Raw genomic sequence first — 14,236 nt, forward strand, 5'->3', positions numbered from 1 at the left:
TCTTTGGTCGTTACCACCATTGTCACTAGTAACACCAGCTCTACCACCACTTCAACCACTGCCATTGCGATAATTTATCTCTACTAGCAACCTCTCCACCATCACAACTAATAACATCTCCAACTAGCATCAACACATCGTCAACCATCATGCATTCATTTTTTAGCCATCATAATCAACACCTCCAACTACTAACATCAAGCAACTACACATCACACAACCACCACTATCAATCGTCACCATCATAACAGTCACTACAATATCAACCATCACAACTATCACCACCAATATTACTAATCATTAACATCAATCATTGTCACCATAACCACTACTATAAACTATCTTCACTATCACTAACAAACATAATTATTTTTTCAATCAAATAATAATTTTATTGTATTAAATTACATATTTTTCTAATATATAATTAGTTTTTTATTTGAATTATATTTTTTATTTTATTATATATACAAATATTTTTTTTTGCACTTTCAGATGTTGAAAAACAAACAGTCTTAAACATTCAGAGTTTTCTGATATAGAGACAACATTTTAATCATTCAGATGTGTATTCAAATTCAGTAGTCTGCATTTTTTTAAAAAATGAAGCCTTACCCTTCTACCTTTTTACCGAGAGAAGTCCAAACGGGAGTACTTTTAAGAATACGTGCATTCAAACTTCAAATTACTCCCTTCACATGCCTTACTTTTTAGTGCTTTTAAAAAAATATAGTATTATTTGACTATAATTTTTTTAAAAAATTATGTTAAATTTTTCTTTTAATCTTAATAAATTATCTACTAAAAAGTGCCTACAATGCCCTTGAATTATGTAAAATGGTGCAAAAATATCCTCCGTCTACCTATTGAGCCTAAAATGCCCTTTCCGTCTACCTATTGGGTCTAAAATGCCCTTCTCACTTATCCATTGGGCCTAAAATGCCCTTCACATCTACCTACTAAGCCTATTTTGCCCTTTTATTTAGGCAAATTACATGAAAAGACCATCCTTAAAACTTAATTACATAAATAATAGTACTTTTTCAATATTACAAAATAATTTTTTTTCATATATAGCCATTTAAAAAATCAGAAAAGATAATTATAATTTCTAATTTAATGCTTTAACTAATTATCAATTCACCTTAATTTAAGAGAAATATTTTCAATCTTCAAATTAAAAGTGGAAAAGATAATCACTGTTTTCAAATCTTTCTCACTCTTATATTCAAAATTCAAATATTTTAAAATAAACTAAGTATTCCATTATTTGCTCGTGTATGTTTCGTTTTGTTTTCATGTATGTTAATCATCGAGTATTATTTTATTATCATATATTTTTAATTCTAATGTAATGGGTTAACCATAATTTTTTATGGATAAATATTTATGAAATAAAAATCATAATGTTGGAAGTACAGATATATCATGTATTTTTGTTGTATATATATAATTATGTCAAAGTCAAGATTATTATCTATTTTTGATATAATTTATGAGATAAATATTCATGGTATATCTCACTATATCGGAAGAACTTTTCTTATTAAAAAATTATTTATTAAATATAAATATGTATTTTCGGTATTACATCGTATAAAATTTTTACATCTAAAATATATCATGTATTATTATGGTATAAATATAATTTGTATGGTATAAATATACCATGTATTTTTATGATATAAATATAATTTGTATAATATATAAATATATCATTAATTTTATGGTATAAATATACCATATATTTTTATGAAGGCATCGTGAAAGCAGGAAATGAAAATGAAAACATAAAATTTTGATATAGTATATAAAAATGAATGAACAAAGGCTTCCATAAAAATATTCAATAAATAAGAAATATAAAAGTTTAATATATAATTATTTTTTTATATATTAGAATCTGTTATAAAAATAAATATTTTATATGCTATATCTGACGATCAACTAATATGGCTATGTATATGTAATATTTTTTTTAAAATGGCTATTTATGTTGTTTTTCTTTTTGTTTATCAGATCAATTTAGTACGATAAAAAATTGATATTATGTAATATTTATGTGGTTAATATTAATAAAATGATAAGAATTTTATGTAATTTAATAAAAATAAGTTGTGGTATTATATAACTTTTTTCTTAAATAAAAGGGAAAAATAACCCCAATAGGTAGACGGAAAGAATATTTTAGGTCCAAATAGACATAATATTTTAGGCTTAATAGATAGACGAAGAATATTTTTACACCATTTCAAATAATTGAAGAACATTTCGCACCCTTTTCCGAATTATCTATTAACACAAATATTTAAAAGTGACCGCAAAAGTCTCGAAATGGGTCCTAAAGATGACCCCATTTGAAGGATGTGCCATCATCGCTTATACTTCAATTCTAACTTGAAGGGATTCAATCTATCCACCAAAAGAAAAGAAAGGGAGTCTTTAGTAGTTGAAACTTGAAAGACAATTCAAATCATAATTACTATCAAATATTTGATTAAGCACGATACTATCGCTCCCCTTGCTTGACGTGCTTTTTGGCTAGCAAGGATTATTTTAGACGTAAATTTTATTTTTTTTCTTAAATATTGTGTCGAAGTCAAAGGAAAGAAAATAAAATGGACCAAGGTAGTACTTGTTTTTATTAGGATTATTACATATACTACAAAGAAATATTTGAAGTCAAGACAGTAACACAGGAACAGAGTTGAACGTGGAGCAATGTCCTCCTCACATTTCCCTTCCCTTTTTCAACTTACGCTTCCTTTCTCTCTTCTCAAAAACTCAAACACGAAGAAAACACACTACACAGAAAAATGGTAGCAGCATCATTAGCAATTGCCTTAAAGACTCTCTTCGCGGTATTGGGATGTTTAGTTACAGCGACAGTAGTCTACACCGTCGCCACTGATGGCCTCCCTTTCCGCAAAGAACTTCTCACCCCGTATTTTTCTTTGCTTTTCTCTCTCTCCTACTAACTCTCACTTAAATTTTATGGTACCATATCATATCGTATCATATCATTACATTCATTATTAGGTAACTATGAATAGTCTCATTTTGTGTAGCTACTAATTTGGTGTGATTGCATCGTCACTTTTTTTCCCTCATTTTGTCGTAACTTATTATTTAATAATCTTATTTTATTCTTTATTCTACCTTTTTATAGCAGCTCTACCTCTCTTCTAGGTTTCTCATTTTATAGCAGCTCTACCTCTCTTTTGGGTTTCTCCTTCAAATTATTGATGTGTGACATTATTTGACAATAAAAATTTATCCAAACGTTGTATTTATTAAAACAATACATTATGAAACGGTACGTAACAACCATCCAAATAGAGTACATCTCATTTTATGTGAAGGTGTTACTGTTTGGATAGTCAAACAATTTCTTTTTTAATATAATTTTATCAATGTTTTTTTAAAAATATTTTGAACTGTTAGCTATTTTGACTTTTATTTCTTTTCATATAGTTTTCAAATATATAAATTTATTTTGAAAAGTTTGAAGAATCTGTATCTGAATTCATACTCAAAATAAGTGTTTTGACCCCGTACTCGGACAAAGGGAGTAACGTTTTTTGTGAAAACAGTAATGAAAAGGGTAACTAGCTTGAAATTGAGATTTTGACTTGAAAAATAGTTACATTCTGAAATGAGTGGGATGAATCTTGCAGGTGGATGGCAGCAACCCTGATAGATTTCTACATACATGTGTTTATAATAGGGGTATGGCATGATTAATTTAATGCTTCAAAATGTTTCATAATTGAACCTTTATTCTGAAGTGAATTGTATTTTATTTGCGAAAGTTTCACTAGCATTTGGCGTTAAGGAGAACATATTGAATTTGATACACCTACTACGTTTGAAGTTAGAGATGTAAATGGTATAAAGATAAAAGAGCATTCACAGAACTGCAGGTTTTCACGCTTTATCAATAGCCTTAAGCTGAGATCTGAAAGCTTAAACTTCATTAAGAGTCTCAGATATTTGTGCCAATACTATAGAAGAACTAGCATCCTGTAGTTCGCAACTATTGCACTTCACAGAATCCAAAGGGGTTGTGCAGATACAACTGCTGAACTAAGTTGCTTGGACTCTACAAAAATGTTGCCGCACCCGTGTTGGATCATTCAAAAATACACTCATTTTGGAGGATCCGACACGCACTCATAGACATTTTTGAAGAGTTCGAGCAACTTAGCTGTAGAATGTCATCCTGCAGTTTAAGCAAACATTGATTAAGAAAATATCTAAACCTGTAATTGCCTCTTCTTGTCTCTTTATTTTTTGATGGGGTGCATCTTTGAGGTCCTTTAGTTTTCAACTGCTTGGTAAACAATTTTTTGATTCCTACATGTTGGCCAGAAAGCATCAGACATTACTATGTTTCTCCGCTCTTATCTTCAAAAAGCAAAACCAATGATCTCATATTTTGGTGCTTTGTTCTCAGTCGTGGGTTGTCTACAAGGAATCCTACTGGATTACTGCAATACTTTGGGCGGTCTTGCTAGTATGTTTAGGAAGGTATGCTACCCCAGTGCGTGTATATAAAACAACTTTGATGTACTTTTAGTTCTGATGATGGCTGTTTTCTAAGCATTATGGCTGTTTTCTAAGCTCTCTTAGCATCTCTTATATGACTGGATTCTCACGTTGAACATTTTCACTTATTTGAACAGTGTGACCAAGTTTATTCTTCCCTTGGCTTGTACAGTAGTATAATCTCGTGAGAAATGCTCTGATGGCTTGTTATCTTTATTCTTCTAGGTGTTGTAGATTACTAGCTGTTGACGTACAGTCTGTTGGTTTGTTCTTTATATGATTGTAATTGTGTATAATATGACCAAATCATGTTATATGGAGATTTTGAAGTGCAACTTTTAGGTCATGGTCACAATTGGTGATCAAATGTTGGGTTCGAAGGGGTCTTCTTTGTCTAGCTATGTTTTGGTCCCATGAATTTGGTCGGTGCAGGAGATTGACATAAATATTTAAACCTTATCACACGTCACAGTTTTTGACATTTATTTCCTTTTATTTGCTTTTATGCTCACTTTTTACCTGAATAACTAAATGTTAAGTTACCATTTAACATTCTCATCTCTTGTATTTCCCCATAGGCATTACCATTTAGGGTTGATGTTCCCAAGTTTTTAATCCAAGTATTGTATCTTTGTGTTTCTTTGCCTTGACTTCCCGTTGCATAAAGATAACTTTGTTGATGATACACCCAATCCATCTATTGATCAACTATACCTCAATCCAAACTAGCATATTCCTCTCTATTTGGGCCCATTTCATTCCAAAATAGCTAGAATTGTCTTGTAAGGCAAAGTTTCATGAAATCTCTAAATGTCACGTATGAATCTAATATTTGTTTTGTCATTTTGTGACCATATATTCAGTGATGGTGATAACCTCCTCTTTACTCCCTTCACAGCATTACTACATGCGGCTACATCGTATTGCAATTGCTAAAGCTTTCAACTCAGGAATCTTTACAGGATCCAATTTACTCCGTCTTATTACGACACCAGAAAAAGTGAGTAGATACTTGCAGAAAGTTCTTTTTCTGTTCATGTTTATGTTTCATTTCTCTCTTTGGAGACCACGAAAAGAAAAAGAGAGTTTCAACTGGGAAATGATGTTTAGTGCATATATTTTCATGGTATTAATAGCCTACTCTTCGCAGAAAATAGTTGTACTAAAACTTTAATTGATACAAATAGCTGTTCCTTAAAAAAAAGTGTTCTTGGAGTTTGAAGCTTTCCTCATTAATGTTATATTATGACAGGCGGTTATTTGTGTTAGTTTTCTTTCTGAAAATGACCTCAACTTATAGTGATCTGATGAGATTTTGTGATTTAGGACTGAAACAGAACAACAGAGGAAGTGTTCTCTTTTAACTGCAAGAATTCTATCTCTGGCTTTGGGCTGTCTGATGCTAGGGACATTGATTTACACCATTGTAACTGATGGTTCTCCATTTCGCAGAGATGTTTTTACTCCGTAAGTTATTTATTTGTTTATTTATTCCTATTTTAAATGGAGGCCATCAACCTGTTTTTCCCTAGTCAATTGGAGGCAGGCCTTGCTTCAGATATAAAAGATATTAGCATTGATGGAGGACTTTGTCAGTACATCAAAGTTTTGTTTATTTCTTGTTTGAACTAGTTAGATCTCCTTTCTACTGCTTTCTAAATTGATGCACTTATAGGGGAAGTGTCATAAGGAGAACACACTTTTCATTTATTCAATGTTATATCAGCATTTTATTTACTTAAGAATTATTTATGTAATGAGTTCCTAAATGAGAGAGTTAATGTATTACAGCGATTCAGAGGTTAGAATAAGATTACTGAAAATGACTTGTGCTTTAAAAATGTATTAAAGTTTCTTCGCTAATAATATTGACTTACTCATTTTGCATGACCAAGGACCATTGATGACTTCTTATGTCATGTTAATCATTTTATCCTTAATTAATTATCTATGGTGAGTTTTATAACTTCCACCCGCAAAACATGATACTACCTTCAGAGTGAATTATGTTAGATAATATGGTATCTATTGTATTTCAAACTCTATAATAGGAAGGGACGAGCATCGCTAATACTAAATTTCAATCAGAATTTTTGTACTAATTGTCCTCTTCTTTGCTTTGTAAAATCTAACCAATGAAATACTTTTGAAATTAGCTCTTTCTTCCACTACATGGATTCACTGTGTACAGGGCATCCTTAGGGCCTAGATTCAGGAAAACTATCACCATTTCCGGTCTGTATTCTAGTTGATGATGGCATCCCTAGAAACTTGTTTTCTTCTTTGTCCAAAGGGTTGCGATCTGTCATTTGCGAACTTGTTCCAAAGCTTCTTCTGGAAGACAAATTTCATGAGATTGTGATGAAGTGATACATATATATATCCTCATACATCAGCCGATTATAATATTGTGATTGGTATAAATCTTATTTTGACTTGCTATTTAAGAAGTTAATATCTGTGCAGGTGGCTGTCAGCAACAATAATTGATTTCTATGTCAGTGTTGTGGCTCTATCAGTAAGTTTTTCAATATTTAGCTACCTTTGCTGTTAATCTCACTGGTATTTGAAGATTTTCTTGTCAATATCTTGATAAGGAAGTGCCAAGTTTGTAAAATCCGATACTATGTACGGCATGCAGCAATATACTGTATACTTGGGGTAATATAGTAGTAAGTAACTGCTAAGGTATCTCATCTTGGACCTGGACCAGTTACCGCATTATGTGTCAAAATCATCAGTTACGATTTTTTATGTGATTGTGGATCTTAGATTAGTTGCACTGTTTTTTTTTTCAGGTTTGGATTGCATATAAGGAATCAAGTTGGCCGAGTGCAGCTCTTTGGATAATACTACTAATTTGTCTTGGCAGGTATGTCTTTTATGTTGGATTTATTCTTGCATAATTCATAAATTGTATCAGTTTGAGGTTAGCTTCATCATACATCATCTTATTTGTTTCTCTATATGTGTGAGAGAAAAATATGGTCTCATTCATATATAATGAATCGAGGACTTCACGTATATGGGTTTGCATGCGTAGAGTTTTCCTGAACATGAATTTATATTCCATCTAGAGTAACCATAGTTCAATCTAGTTTGTATTTTCTTTTTGTCCTCTTGAAATGTCTCTTTCACCTTCAACTGTATGAATGTAAAGGATGGCTTCATTGTTTTCCATTGTGGGAGAAAATTATCTTTTTTTTTTTTTCCTCTTGTTCTTCAGTCCTTTAGCTTCAACGGTTACTTGTGTTCAGGTTCTGAGCATGTTTTGGACCTGACTCCATATGTAATAGCAATAGATCCTTAGGGGCAAAGAAAATAGAAAATTTGTGTTTCTTATTTTCATGCAGGCAATTTTTTGGTCTCCTTAAAATTGATGGCACTTTCGGCTACATTCCTCTGATATGTTGCAACAACTTGTTTTTGGACTATAATTGTATCTGATTCATGCTTTATGTTGATTTTCTCAGCACCTTCACATGTGCCTATATTGCTCTTCAACTTTTCAGTCTCTCGTCTCAAGATCCCGTCTACCTTATTCTTTTCCGCAGTCGCAACAGGCAAGTTTGTGCACCATCTGTTTTAAGCTTGTTCTCCTCATTATGACATATATATTATGTGTTCATCCCTGTAAACAATCAAATGAAGATGTTGCTTCCTATTAATTAGTTCGGCAGTGACAACAAGTCAACAACAATGCTTGCACTACACGGTTTTTTGAACATAAATTCATCATGACACTGTTGTTCTAGTCAAAGTTGAACCTTATTTAGAATGTCATTTCATTAGTGCAAGTGATTGAATCCTTTGTTTTTTTGTCCTTGGAATTTTACTATATTAAGTAGCCGTTTGATCATGAATTTTTTTTCACTTTTTTCTTGAAAATTATTTCACTTTAGTGAAAAGGGTGAAAATAATAGTGTGTGACCATAAGAGTTTCAAATATAATTTGAAATTGTATTTGGAAAAGTGAACAAGTAAAACTTGTTTTCACCTTTTTCACTCCTATTTCTCTCACGAAATTTCAAGAATAACTCCAATTTATATTCATGCCAACTCCAACTCCAAAGAATTATGCCAAACAAGGCCTAGCTTTTCTTTGCTGCTTAACAATTCTGGACTCGTTAGAATGCAGTTTTAAAAATAACATCTTTGTATTCAAGAACTCACTTTGTGTTGTAATTGTTGTTATTAGGACAGAAAACGGGTATGAAGGAACGTCTCAAACTGAGAGCATTGTCGATTGAGGAAGAAGCTTTATGGTTGATTTGTTATATTTTTACCTTTTTAACAAATACATACTTCTAATGTACATATGTGGTTATTGTTAAAGTTTATGTTTCAATTGATTTTGAAATAAATACATCGGTTAAAAGTTTTTGGGTTATATTTTAATTGATTTTGAAATAAATACATCGATTAAAAGTTTTTGAGTTGCAAAGAACATGAATGTGAATTTGACAATTCATTCATTCATTAAGTTTTACGTTAGGTTTTTTAAAAAAGATGTATATATTTACTTTTAAAATATTCATGAACCTATTAACAATTACTTAATTAATACTTTTTTCTTACATAAATTTTTTAGGATAAATTACATAATATCAAGCTTTATTTTAACATAATTACTTAAAATCTCAAATCTTTCTAATAATTACTTGTATCTTTGATTTCCCTTTCTCTCTCTAAGAGTCTGATACATCACAACTCCCTCCCCCTTTCTCGGTTACTCCTATTTATTATTCAAATATCTGCTAATTAGTAGATATTTGATTTTTCCTCAATCTACCGGTCCCCATCTCACTTCATCTTCAATTTCTCAATCTCAATAGACCAAAAAAGTGATATAGATAATCCCCTCCTAAACAAGATGCAATAGTTTTTCCAACCACCACGACATGACCACCATTTATGATTTTTTAATTTTTGTTCTTTGCCAACTTTTAGTCATTCAATTTTTCACCATCAACAACATAAACTAATATAATATCCAAACAACCACCAACACCACGACATCACCACTATCAATGGTGGAAATCGATTCAGCTTTCGATGCCGCAAGATGGATAGAGGAGATACATTGTAATTAGATACATTGATATACTTGAGATTTATTCAAATGAGATACATTATAATGATGTATCTGTTTAAAATATGACAAAAATTATGCATACGACTTATTTATTGGAATGAAATTTGGGTTGCTGATAAAGAAAAATTATGGATCAATTACAGTGATTTTGTGTGTTCTGATAGAGAAGAGAAAATTATTGTATCTCGTTACTTAAGGATAATTTTGTATCTCTTGTTATTTTATACAAGTGCATAATTATGTATTTGTTGTTATTTTTATTCATTTACATATGCATAATTTTGTGTCTTTCATTAATTTTAACTTGTTAAATATGTCGAATTATGTATCTCTTGTTAATTTTAGTTCTGTTACATATGTCAAATTATGTCTCTTGTTATTTTTAATTCTGTTACATACGCTGTTTTTGTATCTCTTATCATTTAACTCTTTACAGATGCATATATTTGTATCTATTATTTTTTACTGCAGTTTTCTTGTATCATTTATCTTTAACATGTTCTATTCATTTATCACGTAAATGTTTTAGCCTATTAATAGACGATAAAGCATGAAGGAATTGTGATCTATTTATTGCTTTGTTCGTTGAATTTTCTAAGTGATGGACTACAAGTATTATATTTTGGGATTGATGCTGAATTTCTTTGAATGAGATATACTTTGCTCTTATGCAATTATGGACATGTCAAGGCTAAGAATGACTATGTTAGTGACAATGAACACCCACCAAGATCTAAACCCACCTTCATTACTTCAGATGAAAACAAAGAGATTTCAGTTGAGTATATTTAGTTATGTTGTTTTAGGTGCAAATATGTAAACACTTTTTTTAAATATTTGTCTAAATAAATTGGTGATTGATTTTTGCTGTTGATCAAGTAATGTTTTTTATGAATTCTTTCCATTCAATTAAGTGTTCTATGATATGTCCAAATAAACGAAAAACATACATGAAATACACAATGAATAAGCAAGAGATACAATTTTTTTTTCTAATACATTAAACACCAGACACATCTGATTAACATATCTCATCAATTACTATTATGGATTAATTGAATCAAATTTATTGGAACATACAAGAGACAATGAATAAATAAGAGATACAAAATTTTTTCTAATACATTAAACACTAGATACATCTGATTGACATGTATCTCAGCAATCACAATCCCTCAAACAACATCTCTCTTTCATCTTTACCTATTGTAGCTATGTATAGTAGATACATCTTAAAACCTGGCACACTTTTTTTAACCTTGATATATAGATTCACCCCTATATGATTACGCATCAATAATGGAGCTAAATTTTCATCAACAATGTATCACACTATAATTTTTTTCCTTGTTTCGTCAATTTCAAATTCTGTTGCAATGGGGGAAATTAATTTTTCATAGGTTACATGTTCGTCGATTACATATGGCATCACTCTTATATTCTTTGTACTTGACATTGGTAATTCAAACACCGAAATAATGTAATAACACCGATAAATTTATTGCGAATTATTGAAAACGAAAAACAACACCAAGAAGAAAAGAGATAAGCAGAACAATAAGGAATCTGAAAGATGAATATGGTGAAAGAATCTGGAAGATGAATATGGATATGAATATTTTCAAAAAATATGCATTATTAACGATATGCTCCTTTTTGGGGATATTTAGATGTTAATTAAAAGATTTGCAGAGTAAATTACTCCTTAAATGTGTTAATTACCGTCACTTTTGATAATTTGCAAATTAGTTGTCTCTTAACATGTATCATCGATCATGTGTCTCTTCTTATTTTATACATCTGGAAAACACAACAATGACATTTTACGAAATTTTAAAAAAAAATTGAGATAAGGTGTAATTATGAGTAAACTAGTTGGGATTTATGTAAGTTTTACAAATTTTTATACTATAATAGTATTTCTGTTTGAAAAGACAAGCACTAAAAAAAATTACTTTCTCCTTGAAAAAGAAATATTTGAGAGACATTGATCAAATGGTGAAATCACCAATTCAAGAATAGAAGAGCAACATTCTTGAATGCGACTTGTTTTGTGCCTTAGTTGAATTTTGGGGATAGAGTTATTAGTAATTCTTTTGTATGTTCATGGGAGAGATTCCAACTATCTTCAAATCACGGGTTTATTTGTCAGTAACGATATAAAACGAAAGTAAACATAGTTAAAGAGGCTTTAATTAATGAGATATATTTATATTTCTACAAATAAAACGAAAAGCTATATAGTTGCTTGCAAAAGTATTCCTTTAATTTGTTACCCACCTGTAAAGCCAAATTCAGTCATGCACCCACATACCACATTCTACGTCTTAACAAAAATTGCTATCAATTGTTTTCACCAGGACAATTAAATGGCTCATGCACAATATCCTACTCAACTGGATAGGGAATCCGCCTCTCTTCAACCCCGTGAAGTTCAAAACTGTCAATGGAAAAAAATTGATTCCCATAAATTAGAAAATACAAGAAATTGGCATGCCAAGCCCATAAATCAACAACATATCAAGTGAAATCCTACAAAGTGAGGTTTGGGGAGGGTAGAATATATGCAAGCCTTACCAATAACTTCGATAGTTGTTGGAGAAGTTAATTTAAGTTCTTATGGACTAATTGAGGGGTGTACATGAACGTGCAGTTTTCAAGTACAACAAGAAGTATCACAATGTGATGCAAGTGAGTAGGCACGAATATGATTCATGCACATTTACACATCCAATTGCTACATTCAACACAGGCAACAATTCCATTACCCTTCCAACCTCTAGTGATTGTTACTATCATTGTGGAATACACATAAGAAATTTAATTAGAAGGAACTTGGCTGATTTCTCCATCACATGTTGTATATGGTCAATATACTTGCCTGGCGACTAAATTGCTTTCCTTGAACCTCTTGAGCTGCCTTCTCAAATTTCTCGATATTAAGGAGTCAATTCATCATATATTCACTCAACTTAGTGAAATATTCTTCAGTCTTGCCAAAAAATGGATACCTAAGGCATGACTTGGGAACTTGTGGTGATGCCACAATACATGACACCTAAGGACATTGTGACCGGGTCAACGACTTTCAAGATGGACATTTATGCCTTTGAAATTGTACTGTTGCAATTAGTCACCGAAAAAGATGTTGTAATTGTGGAGAAAAGTCGAGAATATTTAATGCTTTTCTAGTTGTCTTACGTATCTAAGCTTCTGTAGAAGACATGAACACAACACCACTAGATACAGAAATCTCACGTCCTCGAGTCACTGGAATACTTACAAAACAATATGGAAAAGATACAACTTTCCTAAAAACTATCAGGCAACATACATGATCAGTTTTCCATAAACAAAACAACAAAAAGGAGAAACAGAATACTAGGCATAAAGGCAAAAGTAAAAGAAGTCAAAGGTTTATGGTTATAACAACTTCGAACTTCAATTTCCTAGTAGCTTGAGATTTTGCAAAAACATTGTTGATGATTCAACCCCTACCTCCAACAACACCACCTCCCTCCACAACAGAATCTGTAGACAAAACCCAAAAAGAAGCTAAGCTTATTTTACGATGTCCATAGATATCTGGACAAAACTGCAGGCATCTATTTGATATATCTGCTTACCAAGAGACGCTTGAAGATGTTTGCGTTTCACCACCTTTTCCAAGTCATGTACTTACAACACCTTTGATCCTGTCCCCCACACATTGTCCAAAGGCTTCACCAACTTGTGTTTCTTCATAAGCAGCATGTTCTTCTTTCTTTGTATCTCCAATAGGATCCAATCACCTTTCTACTTCCTGTAGATGCGGTCACATTTCCCATTGGCTTTGACTCCCCTGTTTTCTGTTTTTGTCTTGAAAGTGACCCTGAAATCACTCCAGTTGCCTTGTTTTACGCCTTAGGCTTAAGTTTCTCTGCTAAATATTCCTTCATTAACACTCATTTTTCAGTTTCTTTGGTATTTTCTTCATGTCCTGCAACTTCAGTTTCAGTGACCTGCACTTTTAGCCATGACAGTGCTACCAGCACCCGCTATTTTCTCATAAACTGAAGTATGTTTAAAATAGCAAAGGACAATTTTAAACATCTTAATGACATAAATAGTATCACTACGAATGAGAAATAATTTTTTTTTAGAATTCCTTTAAATTCTCTTGTAATCGACATGAAGTATCAATCCCATGAATCTTTCTTCACCTGTGCAAGAATATTGAAGAATCAATCAATAATGGCTTATATCGATGCATTATGATTGAAGAAACGTCTAAAGAACGCACTGAAATATTTATAACTTATATCTACTATTCTAGCTTTGCTATTCCTCTGATCGTCTAACTCCAACAACCCAACCTACAATGATAGGTCCGGTCTCAATATCTTCAACAATAGTTCTGATGAGCTCATTTAAATACTTGAAAACTTACATGGAATCAATTTTCATATCGACGTTAAACCAATCATTGTTGGAATTGATTTTATTGTGTCTTGTTCACCTTTTCTCCTGTTTTGGTACACTCTTGTTCATCTCTTTTGAATCCCAAGTAGAAGCATAATGTTGTTTACATAAATTGAGTCATCAAGTGAGTCC

At 31.5% G+C, this 14,236-nt stretch overlaps 1 protein-coding gene across 5 annotated transcripts; it reads left to right on the forward strand.

Annotated features, from left to right (window-relative positions):
* The first annotated feature begins 2,456 nt into the window (after positions 1-2,456).
* LOC107867612 lies at positions 2,457-8,920 on the forward strand. 5 transcript variants are annotated; one of them, XM_016713925.2, is made up of 9 exons: positions 2,457-2,944; positions 3,678-3,729; positions 4,457-4,530; positions 5,447-5,548; positions 5,875-6,015; positions 7,015-7,066; positions 7,347-7,420; positions 8,022-8,111; positions 8,747-8,920. In XM_016713925.2, exons 1-9 carry the CDS (start codon positions 2,817-2,819, stop codon positions 8,796-8,798), a joined length of 765 nt encoding a protein of 254 aa, XP_016569411.2. In that variant the 5' UTR covers positions 2,457-2,816; the 3' UTR covers positions 8,799-8,920. The 5 variants fall into 5 exon arrangements, with proteins under 5 accessions (XP_016569411.2, XP_016569412.2, XP_016569413.2 ...); XM_016713926.2 differs by having other exon boundaries at positions 8,752-8,920; XM_016713927.2 differs by having other exon boundaries at positions 8,061-8,111.
* The last annotated feature ends 5,316 nt before the right edge of the window (positions 8,921-14,236 follow it).

The sequence above is a fragment of the Capsicum annuum genome, chromosome 4 (assembly GCF_002878395.1).
Source record: "Capsicum annuum cultivar UCD-10X-F1 chromosome 4, UCD10Xv1.1, whole genome shotgun sequence".
In the NCBI taxonomy this organism is placed as follows: Eukaryota; Viridiplantae; Streptophyta; class Magnoliopsida; order Solanales; family Solanaceae; genus Capsicum; species Capsicum annuum.

Bases quoted from the DNA above. Each gene is read 5' to 3' on its own strand.
- LOC107867612 (XM_016713925.2), top strand. From the start codon at position 2,817: ATGGTAGCAGCATCATTAGCAATTGCCTTAAAGACTCTCTTCGCGGTA. The intron at 3,730-4,456 runs GTATGGCATGAT...CTTTGTTCTCAG, and splicing joins TACATGTGTTTATAATAGGG to TCGTGGGTTGTCTACAAGGA. The intron at 7,421-8,021 runs GTATGTCTTTTA...TGATTTTCTCAG, and splicing joins CTACTAATTTGTCTTGGCAG to CACCTTCACATGTGCCTATA.